Source organism: Macaca nemestrina, chromosome X, assembly GCF_043159975.1.
Source record: "Macaca nemestrina isolate mMacNem1 chromosome X, mMacNem.hap1, whole genome shotgun sequence".
NCBI classification, from domain to species: domain Eukaryota; kingdom Metazoa; phylum Chordata; class Mammalia; order Primates; family Cercopithecidae; genus Macaca; species Macaca nemestrina.
Genome location: NC_092145.1, coordinates 54,231,789 through 54,251,837, shown reverse-complemented (window position 1 = coordinate 54,251,837; position 20,049 = coordinate 54,231,789). Strand labels below are relative to the sequence as shown.

At 42.4% G+C, this 20,049-nt stretch overlaps 1 protein-coding gene across 1 annotated transcript; it reads left to right on the top strand.

Moving 5' to 3' along the window:
* Positions 1–2,326: 2,326 nt before the first annotated feature.
* LOC105499304 (ARF like GTPase 13A) lies at positions 2,327–19,441 on the top strand. Its single transcript, XM_011771827.3, has 8 exons — positions 2,327–2,452; positions 4,368–4,440; positions 4,819–4,889; positions 16,596–16,845; positions 17,730–17,835; positions 18,310–18,476; positions 19,109–19,199; positions 19,299–19,441. The coding sequence occupies exons 2-8, from the start codon at positions 4,382–4,384 to the stop codon at positions 19,425–19,427; spliced, it is 873 nt and encodes a 290-aa protein (XP_011770129.1). The 5' UTR covers positions 2,327–2,452; positions 4,368–4,381; the 3' UTR covers positions 19,428–19,441.
* Positions 19,442–20,049: the final 608 nt, after the last annotated feature.

Genomic DNA, 20,049 nt, shown 5'->3' with positions numbered 1-20,049 from the left:
GATCACCTGAGGTCAGGAGTTCAAGATCAGCCTGGTCAACATGGCGAAACCCCATTTCTACTAAAAAAAAAAAAAAAAAAAAAAAAATTAGCCAGGCATGGTAGCACATGCCTGTAATCCCAGCTAGTCAGAAGGCTGAAGCAGGAGAATCGCTTGAACCTGGGAGGCAGAGGTTGCAGCGAGCCGAGATCGCACCATTGCACTTCAGCCTGGGTGACAAGAGCAAAACTTGATCTTAAAAAAAAAAAAGAAAAGAAAAAAAAAGCAAGAAAGAAAGAAAACAGGTTAGGATACAAGTTTGGCCATGGGCTTGGGGGAAAACACACATCAAGTCTGTTCTGGTCAAATAGGTACATAAGTCACCCTAGCTGAAGGCCTGGTCTGTGATCCAATTCAAAATTTAGAATTAAGAGTAAGTATGTGGGTTGGGTGCAGTGGCTAACACCTGTAATCTGAGCACTTTGGGAGGCCAAGGCGGGTGGATCACCTGAGGTCAGGAGTTCGAGACCAGCCTGGCCATCACGGTGAAACCCTATCTCTACTAAAAATACAATAATTAGCCAGGCATGGTGGTGTGTGCCTGTAGTCCCAGCTACTCGGGAGGCTGAGACAGTAGAATTACCTGAACCCAGGAGGCGAAGGTTGCAGTGGTCTGAGATCGCACCACTGCACTCCAGCCTGGGCGACAGAGTGAGACTCCGTCTCAAAAATAATAATAAAAATTTAAAAAAACCTACAATGATGAAAGTATGTCAGAGGGAGGAATCAACTGAAAGAGCTCCCCGGCCAAAGTTGGAACAATTTGAACAAGAAAATAAAGTGTTATGGATTATAATCAGAGTATAAAATAAATATATGTGAGCCCATACTGTATAAACAAATGATTTAATAAACAAATGCATAAGAATAGACAGACCCCCTCCCCCATACAGAAGAATTCCAAGCAACTTTTGTAGATACTCCACCTCAAGGAGGTGGAGGATAAATCCCCATTCTATAAGTGTGGCCAATGCATACTGATTTCCTTCTAAAGAGTACAGGATAGAAAGTAGGGGGAGTATCTTGATAGTGGAGAAATCCGACAAACACTGCCTCGGCCAGGTGATCAAGGTTAACATCATCAGTGATAAGTCATGTTGACAGCATGTATCCTTGATATGATGTGATGAGGATGGCATGTTACCTCTGTGGCCTTCCTCCCAAGAACGTGTAACTTCAGTCTAATCATGAGAAAAACATCAGATAAACACTAAGTTAGGGGTATTCTACAAAACACCTGATGAACACTCCTGTCAAGGTCATCAAAGACAAATACAGTGGCTGGATGTGGTATCTCATGCCTATAATTCCACCCCTTTGGGAGGCCACGGTGGGAGGATCACTTGAGGCCAGGAGTTTGAGACCAGTCTGGGCAATATAGCAAGACCCTTCTCTAAAAAGAACAAAAAGTAAATTAGCCAAGCATGGTGGTATATGCCTGCAGTCCTAGGTACTTGGGCAGCTGAAGCAGGAGGACTGCTTGAGCCCAGGAGTTTGAGGCTGCAGTTAGCTATGATCACACTACTGCACTCTAGCCTGGGCCACAGAGCCAGACCTTGTCTCTAAAAAACAAAACAAAACAAAATCTGAGAAGCTTAAGTTAAAAACTAAGGAAATCTGAATGAAGTATGGACTTTAGTCAATAACAGTGTATTAATACTGGCTCATTAATTGTAACAAATGCAGTATCATAAGATGTTAACAATGAGGGAAACTGGGTGTTGGGGATGGTTACTCACTGTACTGTCTTAGCAATTTTTCTGTATGCCTAAAACCATTCTGAAAAATAAAGTGTTTTATAAAAAGTTCACTAAGTATGATACAGTTTGGCTAGAAGAGATACCCAGAGCAGAGGCAGTTTCTCTGGTACCTGAGGTCTGCAAGACCTTTGACCTAATACAACTCTGAAGCCAGAATGCCTAGTTTTGAATTCTTGCTTTACCATTTATTAGCTAGGTAACCTTTGGCAAGTTATGTAACCCCTTTGTGAACAACTTCATCTCTGAAAAGTAGGAATGATAGCCCCTACTTTGTCATGTTGTAGTAAGGATTAAATGAATTAATGTGTATAAAGTGCTTTAATGAGCCCTGGCACACAGTAAATTCTATATAAATATTTTGTAAAATGAATAAAAACTATGATGACTAAAAGTTCCTTTAGTAATTATCTAAAATCATACAAGGTAAGGAGATATAAGTTTGGTTGCTATGAACCAGGTAGTTGTTGCCATAGACATGTCAGTACCTTGACAACCATTATTAGGACATTGCCATAGCTTTTATAAGTGGACAACCTGAGCTGTGTTAATCTGACAAGAAGGCTAGAAAGCTCAATGCATCTTCCTATTACTCTGCATATCTTATGTCTTCCATCCAAAAAGAATCAACTTATCAGATAAATAACCACCTCATGGTAAGCAAAATATGTCACTATCTTCATTTTACAGATAAGAAAAGAAATTTGGAAATGATAGGTTTAGTTGAGGTGATTTCACTTCAGGTTACCCAGAAGAGGCACTAGAAATAAAGGATCAGACCAGTCATCCCTAATTCAATCATTTTCCCAGTTGGGTTATCCTACCTACCCTTCCTTATAAAGGAAGAACTTGTGTGATGCCAATTTGACACTTCTTGGTGGCACTGACAAACACAGAGAGCCTGACATCAAGTTAGAAGGCTCTGCCAATTATTAGGAAACAGACATGAAGCAGTTACTGGCCTCTCCTCCAAGGGAGATGGCTATCATGGAACCCAGACAATTAGGCTCTGATGTTTCAGGCTCCTGGTCATATCAGCTTCATGTGCAAAACTGGAGTAAGGCTGGTTTTGATCACAGGCCATATATAAGGTTTCTCTTTTGTCTGGCATAAGCCAGAGCCATTATCCAGGACGTCTTTATGGGAAACCTAATGATCTCCTAGGGCGTGAGCTGTGCTATAACAAATGCTATGAAATGTGAGTATTTTGGAATGGCAACTCTCCAGACCAGTAAATGACTGGATGACTCTGCAGAACCCTGATAAATTATCCCTTAATAAGCTAGCACATAAACTGTGCTCATCAGATAGCTAAGCAAGGCCCATCTAAGCATCAATTGAAGTACTTTGCTAACCCAGCCAGGGCTTCCTCCAATTCTGGGCTTCAACATATAGTTGTCCCTCAGTAAACTTGGGGGAAATGGGCTCCTGGACCCCCTCATATACCAAAATCTGTGCATTCTCAAATCCTGCAGTTGGCGCTATGAAACCCATATATATGAAAAGTTAGCCCTGCATATACATGGTTTCACATTCACAAATATCCTCATTCGGTCGAAAAAAAAAAAAAGCCTGGTATAAGTAGACTCATGCAGTTCAAACCCATGTTGTTCAACGGTCAACTGTAATTAGTCACTAGGGAAATATAAATAAAAACCTACCTCACACCCACTAGGATAGCTGTAAACAAAAAACCAAGCATTACTGGTGGGAATGTAAGATGTTGTAGCCATTTTGCAAAACAGTCTGGCAGTTCCTCAAGAGGTTAAATATAGATTTATTACATAACCCAGCAGTAATACTCCTAGGTATATACCCAAGAGAAAACATATCCACACAAAAACTTATATACAAATGTTTATAGCAGCATTATTCATAAGAGCCAAAAAGTGGAAACAATCCACTTTCCATGGATGAACCTTGAAGTGATTGCCTAAATTATCCTTTTTACTTAGGCATTCACTTCTAAATCCAGCTGTGCATTGACATCACCTGGGAAGCTTATGCAGCTCCCTGGCAATCTTTGAGGATGGGACACCTGGATTAATGTTTGAAATCCATTAGAATAGATTATCTCTAAGGTCCCTGATAGCTCCAAAAATTGTAAAAAAATCTCTAATAGCGGGTCACCGATGCCCACATCTTTGAAGAAGAGACATTATTGGTACTTGGAACAGGTCTCCCAATAGTTCCTTCTGGAATCCTAAGTTGGTTCTTCTCTTAGGCATCATCCCAACCTCCACAAGGTTGAATAAAGATATTCTTAACAAGGATGAACTATGGCTGAAGGGATAGGCCACATCTGATTATGTCTGTGTAGGCTGCTATACTAAGAAATCACCCCATTTTGAAGAAAGCTACTCATTAGCACAGAACTTGTCACTGCAATTGAGAATAACCAGTCCCTCCTTCTATGACATTTATAGACACAGTTGGATAGAATAAAGTAATAGACTTCTAACAATCCCAGGCTTTCTGTTTATCAGCACCTGTTTAGTCATAAGCTGACTAAAGGCTCAGTGTTTATAATGGAACTTATTTCTTATTTTCTTTCTTCTCTTAATATTTAAGAACTAAGATGAATCATGTTCCGGCTTTTGACCTCCTGCTGCTCTTGGCTAAAGACAACAGAAGAGACACGAAGGTAATATTACAATTATTTCCCTAGGCCTATTCCACTATTTCCTCTCACAAATCTGCCCATAGTCCCTCAAGGTACAAATCTTCATAATATATATTGTTAGTTGAAGTGATTAAGCAGTTGTTTGTAAGATTGGGAGCAGGGTTGAGGAGGGATGGCCAATTGTACAAGGTTAAGCGAATCAGGGAAGAAAAGCATCCTTGGGGGCTTTGATGAGGGACTCCCATACCACCTTCTACTGCTTTGGCTGGGCCTTTTATGGTACATGCATTGAGATTACTGCAGGCAGAATCCCAAACACTAAGGAAGAGTATAACTCTCTGTTTAGCCTAAAACCTAACTGTTTTAAGACTTTGGCTCATTTTTCTTTTTCATTTCTAGGAATGTGACCATCCCTATCATTGGCTTGAACAACTCAGGCAAAACTGTTCTTGTGGAGGCATTCCAAAAATGTAAGGAACTGAGAGCATTAGATACTGGTGTGGGTCTCCCATGGACCCCAGAATCCAGTGAAATAATCATTCCTTCCTAGCATTACTTCATGGCCCTCAGTTTCCCTTTTTTTTTTTTTTTTTTTTTGCGCATAAACACCTTCCAACACACACTGTCTCTCTCCCTCCCTCCCTCCCTTCCTCACATTACATAAACAGCCTGTTTATGTAATGTCTGTCACCTGCTCCCTTTACAAGCTATCCTAATTGAAAGTCCTTTCATAGGGTCAGTATGCATAAGTTCAAACTATGTAAATCATTGCAGTTAATTATGAAGGATAGCATGTTTGAAATGATGTCTAGTTTCAGGGCTCAATTAAAGTGGAATTTGGTCTAGATAAGAGAGACAAGTGTGGGATGATAAAGAAGTTTAATAACATGAAATTCTGTGACAGCTAATATAGAGAGTTGGAGCTTGAGAAATGTTGTCAGTTCCGATATGTGCAAGTTTAATACCAGGTCTCTAGTTCAGTATCTTGACATTTCAAGAAGCAGTTACACAGAATTTCAGAAAGGTACTATACTACTTATTAAGGACCAATCAAAGAAGCCAGCACTGTCTGTCACAGGATGCCCTCCATCCATGTTTACTGAATAAATGAAGTAGTATGATGACGTGGTTGAGTTTTATCTAACCTGGCATCCCTGATGCCAAAAAAGGCTAACCTGACTCCTCTGCCACTGACCTACCTGAAGTGCTCATCAATTTCCTTGAACTACAGCAGGAGCCTTCTGGCTGATCTTGTCATCTCCAGTTGTTCTCCCAGTATTTAATCCACATAGCTACCAGAAGGACTTAATACAAAAGTCTGATCATGGCACTTCCCTGCTCAAAACTGTTCAATGCCATTATCTTCAAGATAAAACTCAAGTTTCTTAGCAGCACACAAAGCCTTCTATGAGTTGGTCCCTGAGTCCTCCTCCAACTTCATTTCCCATGCTCTCTGCACATGCCCTCTGATACAGCCACAACAAATGACTTGCCATCCCCCTTTTCTAGTTCTGTACATGTTATCCCACTACCTAGCATTTTACCTCTGCCATTATCTACCTGCTAAATCAAAAGCCTCAAGTCACAGCCCAGCTTGACCTCAGGAAAGCCTTCCCTATCAGTGCCCTCCTGCCTCAGCTCCCACTCTTCCATGCATCGCTCTGGCATGCACTTATTACATCATCAGGCAATTGTAAGTCCATCCCCTAAATTGTGAGCCTCTTGAGAGAAATAATGGATTTTTTCCTCTCTGTATCTTTAGCCTGTGGTCTTTTAGCATTTTCAGGTAGGTATTCAATAAATATTCATGGAATGGATGTTCTCCCCCATTCCACCATTCACCTAAGACAACATGTTGCCATTTTCTTTGTTTTTTTTTTTTTTTTTTCTCCGAGACGGAGTCTCACTCTGTTGCCCAGGCTGGAGCGCAGTGGTGCAATCTCAGTTCACTGCAACCTCCGCCTCCCAGGTTCAAGCGATTCACATGCCTCAACCTCCCGAGTAGCTGGGATTACAGGTATGCACCACCACACCTGGCTAATTTTTTTTTGGATTTTAGTAGAGATAGGGTTTCACCATGTTGGCCAGGCTGGTCTGGAACTCCTGGCCTCAAGCAATCCTCCTGCCTCAGCCTCCCGAAGTGCTGGAATTATAGGTGTGAGCCACTGCGCCCGATGACATGTTGCCATTTTCTGTAACAACTTCCTCTGTCCCATTAGCAGCTCCAAGCCTCACATTTTAGCCAATGGGTTCAGCTTTGTATCCCGCCTTGTAGGAAACAAACTTAACTCCTTGCTTCTCCCAATTCTCTGATAGGCAGAAATGTTTAAGAAGGTAAATAGCAGCAGGAAAAATCCAGGAGCCAGCAAAAATCACAAGATTATTGAAAAAAGTGGGGATAATTTTCTAGAGCCCCAACTCAACCTCATCCCTGGATTCCCTTTTGTCTGGGTGGGCCCTAGGAATCCATATTTTAAGAACTCCTCAGGGGTTTCTGATGGCCAGCCAGCTTTTGGAAGCACTCACCTGCAATTACCGGTATGCTATTTTGCCTGTGAGAATACTGTCTGTTTCCCATTTTAATTCCTAGAGGACACTGCCTAAAATCTATTTATTTTGTTACTGCATAACTTGCCTTGTTCTCAGTGAATATCTGGGGGATTATTCATAAATCTATTGGTTGTGACTACATTCACAGATAATTTTTTAATGGGCACTGATATCACATTCTGAAGAATGTCTCAGGCCACCTCTGTCTATGCAGGACCATCAGAATCAATCTAGTACGTTACTCTGTGCCCAAAATTGAATAATTTACCTCCCTTGTCCCTGCAAATGTTTTGTTGTTGTTGTTGTTTGTTTTTTGAGACAGAGTTTCACTCTTGTTGCCCAGGCTGGAGTGCAATGGAGCAATCTCGGCTCACTGCAACCTCAGCCTCCTGGATTCAAGGGATTCTCCTGCCTCAGCCTCCAAGTAGCTGGGATTACAGGCATGTGCCACCACGCCCAGCTAACTTTTTGTATTTAGCAGAGACAGGGTCTCACCATGTTGGTCAGGCTGGTCTCAAACTCCTGACCTCAGGTGATCCACCCGCCTCGGCCTCCCAAAGTGGCGGGATTACAGGCTTAAACCACTGCGCCCAGCTGCTGCGAATGTTTTTAAGCTGATTGCCAAGAACAGATAATTGCCTAGGAAGGAAATGCCCGTCTGCAAGTAATACTGTGAACACTTGAAGACACCAGCTATAAAATATTTTGGCACACAAGACATTTTTAAAAATTTGTTAAATTTGTATGGATACATTGTAGGTGTATATATTTATGAGATATGTGAGATACGTTGATATAGGCATACAATGTGTAATAATCAAATCAGGGTAAATGGGATATCCATCACCTCAAGCATTCACCATTTATTTGTGTTACAAACATTCCAGTTGTACTCCCTCAGTTATTCTAAATGTACAACAAATTATTGCTTACTATAGTCACTGTTGTGCTATCAAATACTAGATCTTAACTATATTTTTGTACCCATTAACCGTCCCATTCCCTCCCCTCACTACCCTTTCCACCCTCTAGTAACTATCCTACTCTCTCTCTCTTTTTTTTTTTTTTTGAGACAGAGTCTCGCTCTATTGCTCAGACTGGAGTGCAGTGGCACAATCTCAGCTCACTGCAACCTCCACCTCCTGAGTTCAAGCAATTCTCCTACCTCAGCCTCCCGAGTAGCCAGGGTTACAGGCATGTGCCACCACACCTGGCTTATTTTTGTATTTTTATTAGAGACGAGGTCTCACCATGTTGGCCAGGCTGGTCTGGAACTCCTGATCTCAGGTGATCTGCCTGCTTTGGCCTCCCGAAGTGCTAGGATTATAGGCATGAACCACCACACCCGGTGTGTTCTTCTACTCTTTATCTCCATGAGTTCAATTATTTTACTCTAGGGCTTCCACAAATGAGTGAGAACATATGAAATTTATCTTTCTGTGCCTGGCTTATTTAAGTTAATATCATGTACTTGTTCTGTCCGTGTTGCTGCAAATGACAATATTTTATTCTTTTTTATGGCTGAATAGTACTCCATTGTGTATAAGTACCACATTTTCTTCATCCATTCATCTGTTGATGGACACTTAGGTTGCTTCCAAATCTGGGCTATTGTGAACAGTGCTGCAATAAACATGGGACACCAGATATCTCTTCGACATACTGATTTCCTTTCTTTTGGATATATACACAGCAGGTGGATTGCTGCATCACATGGTAGTTCTATGTTTAGTTTTTTGAGGAACTTTCATAGTGGAACATAATTTATGTTCTCATCAACAGTGTATGAGGGTCCCTCTTTCTCCACAGCCTTGCCAGAATGATCAATATGCTGAGGAGAAGAATGTATATCCTGCATTCATTGGATGAAATGTTCTGTAAATATCTATGAGGTCCATTTGCTCTATAGTGCAGATTAGGTACAGTGTTTCATTGTTGATCTGGATAATCTGTCCAATGCTGAAAGTGGGGTGCTGAAATCTCCAATTATTACTGTATTGGGGTCTATCTCTCTCTCTTTAGCTCTAATAATACTTGCTTTGTATATCTGGGTGCTCCAGTGTTCAGTGCACATATAATTGTTATATACACTTGCTGAATTGACCCCCTTATCATTATATGACATTCTTGGTCTCTTTTTATAGCTTTTGTCTTGAAACCCGTTTTGTCTGAAGTATAGCTACTCCCGCTCTTTTGGGTTTCTATTTGTATAGAATATAATTTTCTATCCCTTTTAGTTTATATGTGTATTTATAGATGAAGTGTGTTTCTTGTAGGAAACAGATCATGTTGTTGTTGTTTTTTAATCCACTCAGCCACCCTATGTCTTTTGATTGGAGAGTTTAGTCCATTTATATTCAATGTTATTATTAATAAGGACTTACTACTGACACTTTGTTATTTGCTTTCTGGTTATTTTGAGGTCTTTTCCTTCCTTCCTTCCTGTCTTCCTTTTTGTGAAAGTAATTTTCTCTCGTAGTATGTTTTGATGTATTGCTTTATATTTTTTGTCTATCTGTTGTAGGTTTTTTGATTTGAAGTTACCATGGGGCTTGCAAATAACATCTTTTTTTTTTTTTTTTTTTTTTTTTTGAGACGCTCACTGCATGCTCCGCCTCCCGGGTTTACGCCATTTTCCTGCCTCAGCCTCCCGAGTAGCTGGGACTACAGGCGCCCGCCACCTCGCCCGGCTAGTTTGTTTTTTTTTTTTTTTGTATTTTTTAGTAGAGACGGGGTTTCACCATGTTAGCCAGGATGGTCTCGATCTCCTGACCTCGTGATCCGCCCGTCTCGGCCTCCCAAAATGCTGGGATTACAGGCTTGAGCCACCGCGCTCGGCCGCAAATAACATCTTATAACCCATTTTTTAAAATATTCACCCACTGCCCCCTGGAGACCCCATTATTTTAAACTGATGAAAAATGTGATTGCAAAAACAAGCAAAGAGAAAACTAATATTAATTGTACACTTTAACTTCATCCCCTCTGCTTTGTAACTTTTTGTTGTTTCTATTTATATCTTATTATACTGTCTTTAAAAGTTGCTGTAGTTGTTACTTTTGATAGGTTCATCTTTTATTCTTTGTACTGAAGCTATGAGTAGTTTACACACCACAATTACAGTATTATAACAATACTCTGTATTTGTCTGTGTGAGTTGCTGTTACCAGTGGGTTTTATACCTTCAGGTGATTTCTTATTGCTCATTAACATCCTTTTCTTTCAGGTTGAAGTACTCCCTTTAGCATTTCTTGGAGGAGAGGTCTGGTGTTGACAAAAATCCCTCAGCTTTTGTTTGTCTGGGAAATACTTTATTTCTCCTTCATGTTTGAAGGATAATTTTGCTGGATATAATATTCTAGGATAAAAGTTTTTTTCCTTGATATACTTTAAGTATATCATGCCACTCTTTCTTATTTCAATCTTTGTTAAACTTATCCGATAGATTCTGAATTCCTTCTTTGTGTTATCTTGGATTTCATTAATCTTCCTCAAAACTATTTTGAATTATCTGTCTGAAAGGTCACTTATCTCTGTCACTCCATAATGTTACTGGTGCCTTATTTAGCTCTTTTGGTGAGGTCATTTTTCCTGGATGGTCTTGATGTTTATTGATGTTCATCAAAGTCTGGGCATTGAAAAGTTAGGTATTTAATCTATGCAGACTGGGGTTGTTTTTACCCATCCTTCTTGAGAAGGACTCAAAGGGAATTGAGTGTTGTGATCAAATCTTTGGTCACTGAAGCTGTATACGCATTAGGGGACACCCTAAGCCTAGTAATGCTGTGACTCTTGTAAAGCTGTAGAGGTACCATTTTGGTGGTCTTGGGTAAGATCTGAGAGAATTCCCTGGTTTACCAGGCAAAGTCTCTTGTTCTTTTCCCTTACCTTCTCCCAAGCAAATGGAGTCTCTCTCTCTCTCTGTGCTGAGCTGCCTGGAGTTGGGGAAGGGGTGATACAAACACTCCTGTGGCCACCACCACTGAGACTGTGCTGAGTCACACATGAAGCCAACAGTACTGGGTCTCACCCAAGGCCTGTGGCAACTATTTCCTGGTTATCCCTGATATTTATTCAAGGTCCAAGGGCACTTCAGTCAGTAGCTGATGAATCCTGCCAGGAAAGGGTATTTTCCTTCAGTGCAGCAGGTTCCTTTCTGGCCCAGGGTGGGTCTAGAAATGCCACCAGGAGCTAGGCCCTGGGGTCAGGGGCTTTAGAAATCTGCTTGGTGCTTTATTTTACTGGGGCTGAGCAAGTACCCAGGTTGCAAGACAAAGTCCTCTCTATATTCCTCTCTCCTTTCCTCAAGCAGAATTGGCCATCACAGCCCCGAGCCCATAGTGACTATAGCCTGGCTACCACCAATGTTTATTCAAGGCCTGAGCTCTTTAGTTAGCAGGCAGTGAGTCCTGCCAGGCCTGGGTCTCTCTCTTCAGGGCAGCATTTTCCTTTCTGGCCCAAGGTGAGTCTAGAAATGCCCTCCAGGAGCTAAGGCCTGGAATCAGGGGCTTTAGGAGTCTGCTTGGTGCTGTATTTCACTGTGGCTGAGTTAGTACTGAAGTTGCAAGACAAAGTCCTTTTTACTCTTCTCTCTCCTTTCCTCAAGCAGGAGTCTCTCCTGATGGCCACCACTGCTGAAAATGTGCTGGGTCACACCTGAAGCCAGCACAATACCAGGTCTTGCCCAAGGCCCATGGTGACTGCTGCCTGGCACTTGCTTGGGATGTTTACTCAGACCTAAGGGCTCTTTAGTCAGGTGGTGGTGAATCCTGTCAAGACTGGGTCCTTCCCTTCTGGGCACTGGGTTCCCTTCTGGCCCAGGATGGGTCTAGAACTGTCATCGGGGAGCCATGGCCTGAAATGGGGGCCTCAGGACTCTGCTTGGTACTTTATTTTCCTGTGGCTGAGCTGGTATTCAAGTTGTAAGACAATGTTCTCTTTACTCTTCCCTCTCCTCCTGGAGCTGCAAGCTGTGCTGCCTGGCACTAGGGGGAGGGGTGACACAAGCACTTCCCTTAGTCACTCTGGCTGGTGACTCACTAAGTTGCATGCCCCCTAAGTCCTTGGCTCCAAGCCCATCACAGTACCAGGACTTGCCCAGGAACTGCAGTCCTTGTGGCCTGGACTGCCTTTCAAATTTATTTAGCACCCCAGAGCACTTCAGGCCATGGTGGCAGGGCTTGCTGGAACTCAGGTTCCAACTGTTGGAATGGGCAATTTCCCTCTGGCTAGGGCTGGTCTAAATGCTTCCTCCATAAGTGCTAGGCAAATTCTGCCCTATGTAGTTTTCTGCTGTGACAGGGCAGCACTGAGTTCCAATCCAAAGTCCTACAATCACTGCACTCTCTCTTCCAAGCACAGATTCTCTCTCTGTGCCATGTGGTGCTGCCAGGGAATGAGGAAAGGGTGGTACTGGTGATTCAAGACTGTCTTTCCTACCCTCTTCAGTGCCTCTTTCCTTGACATGATGTTATAACCAAGGTGGGGTGCGAGGGCTCATGCCTGTAATCCCAGCACTTTGGAAGGCCAGGGCAGGCAGATCGCTTGAGCCCAGGAGTTCAAGACCAGCCTGGGCAACATGCTAAGACTGTCTACAAAAAAAAAAAATACAAAAATTAGCCAGGAATGGTGACACATGCCTATAATCCCAGTGACTCAGGAGGCTAAGGTGGGAGGATCACTTGAGTCTAGGATGTCAAGGCTGCAGTGAGCTGAGACTGAGCCACTGCACTCCAGCACGGGCGACAGAGTGAGACCCTGTCTCAAAAAAAGAAAAAAATACGGATGTTATAACCAGGTACTATGATCGCTCACCTGATTTTTGGTTCTTATGAAGGTGCTTTCATGTGGATAGTTGTTCAATTTGGTGTTCCTGCAGGGGTGACCATCACTGAAGGATTCTATTTGGCCATCTTATGCCACCTCCTCCAAGTCATTATTATTGACACCATTCACTAAAACTCTTTTGTCTGGCATGGTCATGTAAGGCAAGAAGAAACCCAACCACTGGCACAAGCAGGTGCCCTAAATGAGGACATTTAGACTAGTGCCTTTCAAACCTGGCTATATATTTCAATCACCTGGGGAGCTTTTTAAAAAAGTCACGATGCTTCAGCCCCACCCCAGATCTATGGACTCAAACCCTAAGAGAACGAGGCCTGGGGATGGCTGGGTGTGGTGGCTCACGCCTGTAATCCCAGCACTTTGGGAGGCCGAGGTGGGCGGATCACCTAAGGTCAGGAGTTTGAGACCAGCCTGACCAACATGGTGAAACCCCGTCTCTACTAAAAATACAAAAATTGGCTGGGTGTGGTGGCGGGGGGCTGTAATCTCAGCTACACAGGAGGCTGAGGTAAGAGAATTGCTTGAACCTGGGAGGCAAAGGGTGTAGTGAGCCGAGATGGTGCCACTGCACTCCAGGCTTATAAATAAATAAATAAATAAATACAATGCTCTACAGGTGATCATGGAGAACAGTGAATACTGAGAACCAGTAACCGTAACCAGAGTCACCTGGAGAGCTTTCAACCCTACTGACAGGGGACCTGGAGATTCAAAAACTTTGGTCTGGGAAGGGCCTATGGAATCTACAGTTTCCATTTTTTTTTTCTTTTTTTTTTTTTTTTGAGAGAGTCTCACTCTGTCACCCAGACTGGGGTGCAGTGGTACAGTGGTGTGATCATGGCTCACTACAGCCTTGATTGCCCAGGCTCAAGCGATCCTCCCACCTCAGTCTTCCAAGTAGCTGGGATTACAGGTGTGTAGCATGGAATCTGTATCTTAACAAGCTCATCAGATGATGCTGAGACACAATCAGGCATGAGTTTCATGGCTCTCTAGGGTAGTGGTACTCAAGCTTTAAAGTGCAGAAGAATCACCTCAGGATTTTGTTAACCATAGGGAGTTCATTAAACATGCAAATACTTGTGTTCCAAGCCTAGAGGTTTTGATTCATTTGGTCTGGACTAGGCTTTAACAATCACCCCTGCATAATTCTCAATTATATGGTGCCCGGACCATGCTTTCTGAAACACTTCACTAGGGATACAGAGATGAATCAGACTCAGTACCTGTCCTTAGAGTGTTTATACTTTAATAGAGGAAATAAGATAAATGTAAATTGTCAGGGAACAACTGCTCACAGCATCTAGGGTTCACCAACAATAGAATGCACTAACTGAAGGAACTGGTAAGGTTTCAAGTAAAAAGAAAAAGAAAACTAAGGAAAAAAATTTTTTTCTCTGACAGGGCAAAAAAATATATAAAGCTTTTCTTGATGAAGGAAACTCTAATATTACCTTTAGAGTTTTAACCTAGTCACTTTTTTTTTTTTAATTTGAGACAGACATCTTGCTCTGTTGCCCAGGCTGAAGTGCAATGGTGAGATCTCAGCTCACTGCAACCTCTGCCTCCTGGGTTCAAGTGATTCTCCTGCTTCAGCCTCCCAAGTAGCTGGGATTACAGGTGCCCGCCACCACGCCTGGCTAATTTTTGTATTTTTAGTGGAGACAAGGTGTCACCATGTTGGCCAGGCTGGTCTTGAACTCCTGACCTCAGGTGATCTGCCTGCCTCGGCCTCCCAAAGTGCTGGGATTACAGGTGTGAGCCACCGTCCCTGGCCCACTTATTATTTTTGAGTAGTCTAATACAGATATAGCAAATATCACATCAAAGTTGTGGCTGAAAATTATTTTATCTGAAAGCTATAATTTAAAAGTTCATTGCCTAACATGAAATCAGAAGAGATGTTATGAAAATCACATTTAAACATAATAATAATAATATATACATACACATACATATATATGTATTCTCATTTCCAAAGACCCAAAAGCATATTACTAACTTTTCACATTAATGACTCATTTTGGCAGTCCTATGGAAAATGTCACATGCAGATCTAAGACTACAAATAAGAAGTTATGAATTCTAGTCTTAGTGCTCCCAGGTATGGGTATAGAGAATATATAAAGTCATTTTGCTACTAATGTGGGAAGAGAGCTAGGCTAGAATGGTCAGTTCAACAGACTGGAATGCATATAAATGCTGCCGTTTTCCATTTTCATTCTTTTTGTTTGTTTTTGTTTGTTTGTTTATTTTTTTGAGATGGAGTTTCACTCTTGTCCCCCATGCTGGAGTGCAGTGGCGTGATCTCAGCTCACCGCAACCTCTTTCTTCAGGGCTCAAGTGATTCTCCTGCCTCAGCCTCCCAAGTAGCTGGGATTACAGGTGTGTGCCACCACACCTGGCTGGGTTTTTTTTTTTCTTTTTTGTATGTTAGTAGACATGTGGTTTTGCCAGGGTGGCCAGGCTGGTCTTGAACTCCTAACCTCAGGTGATCCGCCCACCTCAGCCTCCCAAAGTGCTGGGATTACAGGCGCGAGCCACCGTGCCCAGCCAAGACTGCCGTTTTCGACTCCATTTCTATGGGAGCTGAATGAGGTATGGAATTCCCTGTGAGATTTTATGTTCTGGCTATAGCTTTTCAAAGGAAAATGTGTCTAAGTCTAGCATGGTTTCTTGGAAGACATATGTGGAAGACAACTTCATACCTTCATCTACAGTAACAACCACCATAAACATTTATTGAACACTTACTGTGTGTATGGTAATACAAACATCCTCCCTCATATAGCTTATGTTTTAGTTGGAGAGACAAAGTAAGCACAAAAAGAGGTGAAGGACCAGCTCAACAGACCATGTGCTCAACAAGAGAGAGAGAAGTGCGAAGTGGACAGGCCAGAGAAGTCTTCCTAAACAGTACTTGAGCTGGGTATTGAAGGGTGGGAGAGAAGGACCTTCTGTTCATTCATTCATTTATCAGATTAATTCAATAATGAATGTGCTTGGCATCATGGATATAATGGTGAATAAATTTCAATAAAATTGAAAGGGTTCCCGTCCTGTTGCAGTTTATAACCCAGATAAATAAACCATAGAATTTACAACACTGTAATATGTGCTATGACAATGGTAAACTCAGAAGAAAGGTACCTTATCCAGATGGCTGGTGGTGTGTGGGAAAACTCTAGAATAAACAAGATCAAAATTGACATTTTAAAAAATAGGCATTAACTGAGCAAAGAGTAGAAGTGTTCTAAGCAGAGAGAATGACATCTTGTAAAATCCCAGGGCAAGAGAAAGCATGACATTGATGTAGAGTGGGAGAAGTAGGGGCAAAGGAGCCAAGGGAAGAACAGATTTGGTATGTACCAGGGACAGTGTGGACACCCGTCAGGTTATAGCACTAGGAGATAGGTCTGGCAGGTTAGGAGGTGAAGGAGTCTGTATTATATCTGGAAGCAGTGGACACGCACTAAAGGTTACTGAGCCAGGAGAGGATAGTATGGGTAAAGCGATTATTTAGGAAAATAGTACCCAAGTATGGGCAGGGTGGCAGGATGCTTCAGTGGGATTTCTCAGAGCAGGCTCTAGTCAGGGTTCAACAAATTATTTGATCTAACTATATTTCCCTACTTTGTGATTGCTTTTCCTCTCTTCCCCTCTGCATAGTACTTCCCAGTAGGATAGACAACTGTATGAAATCGGAACTGACTCTACTGCTGTTAGATGAGTATGGAGTTTCCATCTAAGTGATTGCTTCTCCTCTTTTCCCCTATGCATAGTACTTCCCAGTAAGACAGACCATTGTATGAAATCGGAACTGACTACACTTTTGTTAGATGAGTATGAACTTTCCATCTACGACCTGAATGGAGATCTGAAGGGCCGGGAAGCATGGCCAAACTACTATGCACAGGCCCATGGGCTTGTTTTCGTCCTGGATTCCAGTGACATAAGACGCATGCAGGAAGTGAAGATCATCTTAACACATCTGCTGTCTGATAAAAGAGTGGCAGGGAAACCCATCTTACTGTAAGATTCTGCCTTTATGTCCTATTTCCGCTTCCCAATTTGTACCCTTAAAAGTATAGAAATGAAGGGTTGGGTGGTCCCTTTGTCACACCCAGCTAGGCCTTCTGTTCCCTTAGGCTCAGGGAGGTAAAGCGGCCCAATTCTCTGGGGTCTGTTCTCAAGAGCTACTTTCTACCACACACTGCCATGGGGGACATATTACCTAACTGTACAAAGGTAATTTTGAAGGGAAGCATCAAAAGGAAATGAAAAGCGGAATCCACCACCTCCACCCCTTGACTCTTCCTGAATACTACCTTCCTGGATTTGCTTATTATCTTTTCTGGTTTCGGTCTCTGATCCTGAAACCTCATGATAGCAGAGAACCCCTATCTTGTATAATCGATGCCAATGACCTCCTCTCTGATCAGATTGCTCAAAAGTTACATAACTAGCACTTATTCCAGGGTGACAATGCAGGTGGCCAGTCAATTCTCATCCCCGCCCCCAACTCCCTTTATGCCTCTTTCATTCCTCATTAGCAACCCCAACTAGAGCATGAACAGAGTTTGGGAAAGGATGTAAAAACTCCAAATCTGTTCATAGCCCAGTTAGCAATTCTAATTAAAGCTTGATAGCATAATGTAGGGGAAGTGAGAAATGAGCCCTGGGGGGACTATCGTGGATTCAAATGATTTGTGCTATACTTTCCTTCATTGGGAGTTGGCTAGAAAAATGTCTAGCTCATCTCATTAGGTATGTCTTTAAACCTAATTCCTGGATATGTAGCAGTTATAGTAGAATTTGTTCTCCTCCTCTTTCCCTTCTTTTTCTCGCCTTTTGCTTCTATTTTGGTTTCACTCTTGCACTCTTTTTTCCTCCCTCTCTCATATGCTCTGTTTTAGCTTAGCAAACAAACAAGACAAGAAGAAAGCCCTCATGCCTTGTGATATTATTGACTATCTACTTCTAAAGAAGCTAGTGAAAGAGAATAAGTGCCCATGCCGAGTGGTAAGTGTCAACCCCTTCCTTCCCTCTTCCTCTGGAGCCCAGCAGATGCAGCCCTTGGCCCATTCTATAATCAGCCCCATATGTTGGGTTTGCGGCAAAGTCTCTCGCTGTCAGGCAACACCCATAGTGATTCCTGACTTAATGGTGGTAACAAATATTGCATTCTGCCTTCAAAATAGTTCTGTAAAGTGGACACATGAATATCCCCATTTTATGGATAAAAAAGCCAAGGCTCAGAGACTCTATGTGACTTGCTCAAGGTCACACACCCAAGACACCACAACCACTTTATTAAAGGACCTCAGCTTTATTATGCTTTCTCAGATGTGAATGTTGAGTGTCTCCTAGAAGTCTCAGAGCCTCTCTAGGCATAGCAGACCTTATGTGTTCCTCCACTGTTTGAATGAGAGTGACTGGTTCTGTGGGCCCCAGGGGTCCCAGGCTCCAGGTCTGCATCCTTCTCTTCTGTCACAGGAGCCATGTTCAGCCATCAGAAACCTTGAAAGAAGAAACCATCAGCCCATAGTTGAAGGACTGCGCTGGCTATTAGCTGTCATTAATACCTGCCAACTACCACCTACCTCGAGCATCTCAATCTCCAAGAATAACACAGGCTCTGGAGAAAGATGCTCATCACACAGGTACTGAGATGCCTCCATGAGATTTACTGATAAGAAAAGCAACAGGGATCAGTCTTTCTCACAAGCGAGGAGTTCTGGGAGGTGCTTGGATTCTGGGTGGCACTGAGCAAGTCTCTTGATATCATTGGCTCAAATGGGGCTACGGCAGTGCCCACCAACACTCCAACATTGTTAGGTACACCCCACCCCTGGCATAACTTGAGTGGTCATGTGAGGGGAATGATTTTCATAAAGGTAAGCCAACCTATCAGCATTACAGCCTCCCCAAAACAGGGTTTCTAATCTCTGATTTGCCATGTGGAAGAGAAAATGAACATAAGCCTCTTAAAGAGCCTACTGGCATTATTCTACGGATGAATGCCATGAACCTACTCCAGATTCTCAGTGTCTAGTTCTACAATCCTCCCAATAATGAGGAATGATGGGAGAGGATAGAAATGTTGAAAAGAGGAAAAAGAAGAAGAAAATAGGAGGTGATCAGAGTTTTGAGGAGCAAAAGGCCTAAACATCCTCCTGCTCTGTTGTCACATTGCCCAAAGGCATATGGCAGGGATGGGGTAGTAGCTGCACTAGATAAAGAAGCTTGAAGTGTGTCTGTTTCTACTACTCTTATCCTTTCTATCTTCCCCCAGCTTATCCACCAGAACAGGAATGTCAAAGGAGAAAAGACAGCATCTAGAACAACGCCCAACAGAAGCTAAGCCTCTAAAGTCAATCCTACAGGTAAATGGCCCTTTAAATGTTAATACTCAGTGACCAATCCCTGAACACGTGGACACCAACTAACTTCCCCATCCCCTCCCCCATCTTCTTGCTGTACAGAAAGAAGGTACAAGATTACGGCCTAAAAAGAATATGTCAGTAACATTTGCTTTAGATGAACCCATGAAAGAAGGTGAATGTTCTAGGAGAACTAGAGTTCAGAACACTACGAAGTTTCACTACAATTGAAGGAGTGACTTATAGACTCCAGCTCCATACGTTGATGACAATATTTTTGAAGGTAATGCTGGATCAGTGGTTAGAGAAGAAAATTTACATAGGCCTTCCCTAACAATTTCTACAATAGTATTCCAATTTTGAGCCTGAAATTCTTTCCTCACTCTATGGTTGGTGATTAGGAGAAGAGAAATAGAAGAAGTACAGGAAGGGTGCTTGGGTACCATCTTCTGGTAGTCCAGCATGATGCCCCAGCACTGGTTGACACAAGATCTTTAGATGGCTATAGGGTTATCTTAAAGTTTATGATTCCAGTGGTGGAAGTACAAGAACTTTATATATATATCTCAAGAACTTTAAAAACATGAATACACTATGAACTAGTAATCTCAATTCTTGAGCTGTCTCCAAGGATAGTTACACAAGTACCCAAAAAACGACCCTCAAGGATGTTTAATCACAGCACTGTGTACAATAACTAAAAGTGGGAAACAGCCTATATGTCCAACAATGGAGAATGGCTAAATAAATTAGGATGCATCTATGCTGTGGAATACTATGCATACATTAAAAAGGCTAATGTGGACTTCTATTTATTGACATGGAAAGTTTTCCACAACCTGGCATTTTTGTT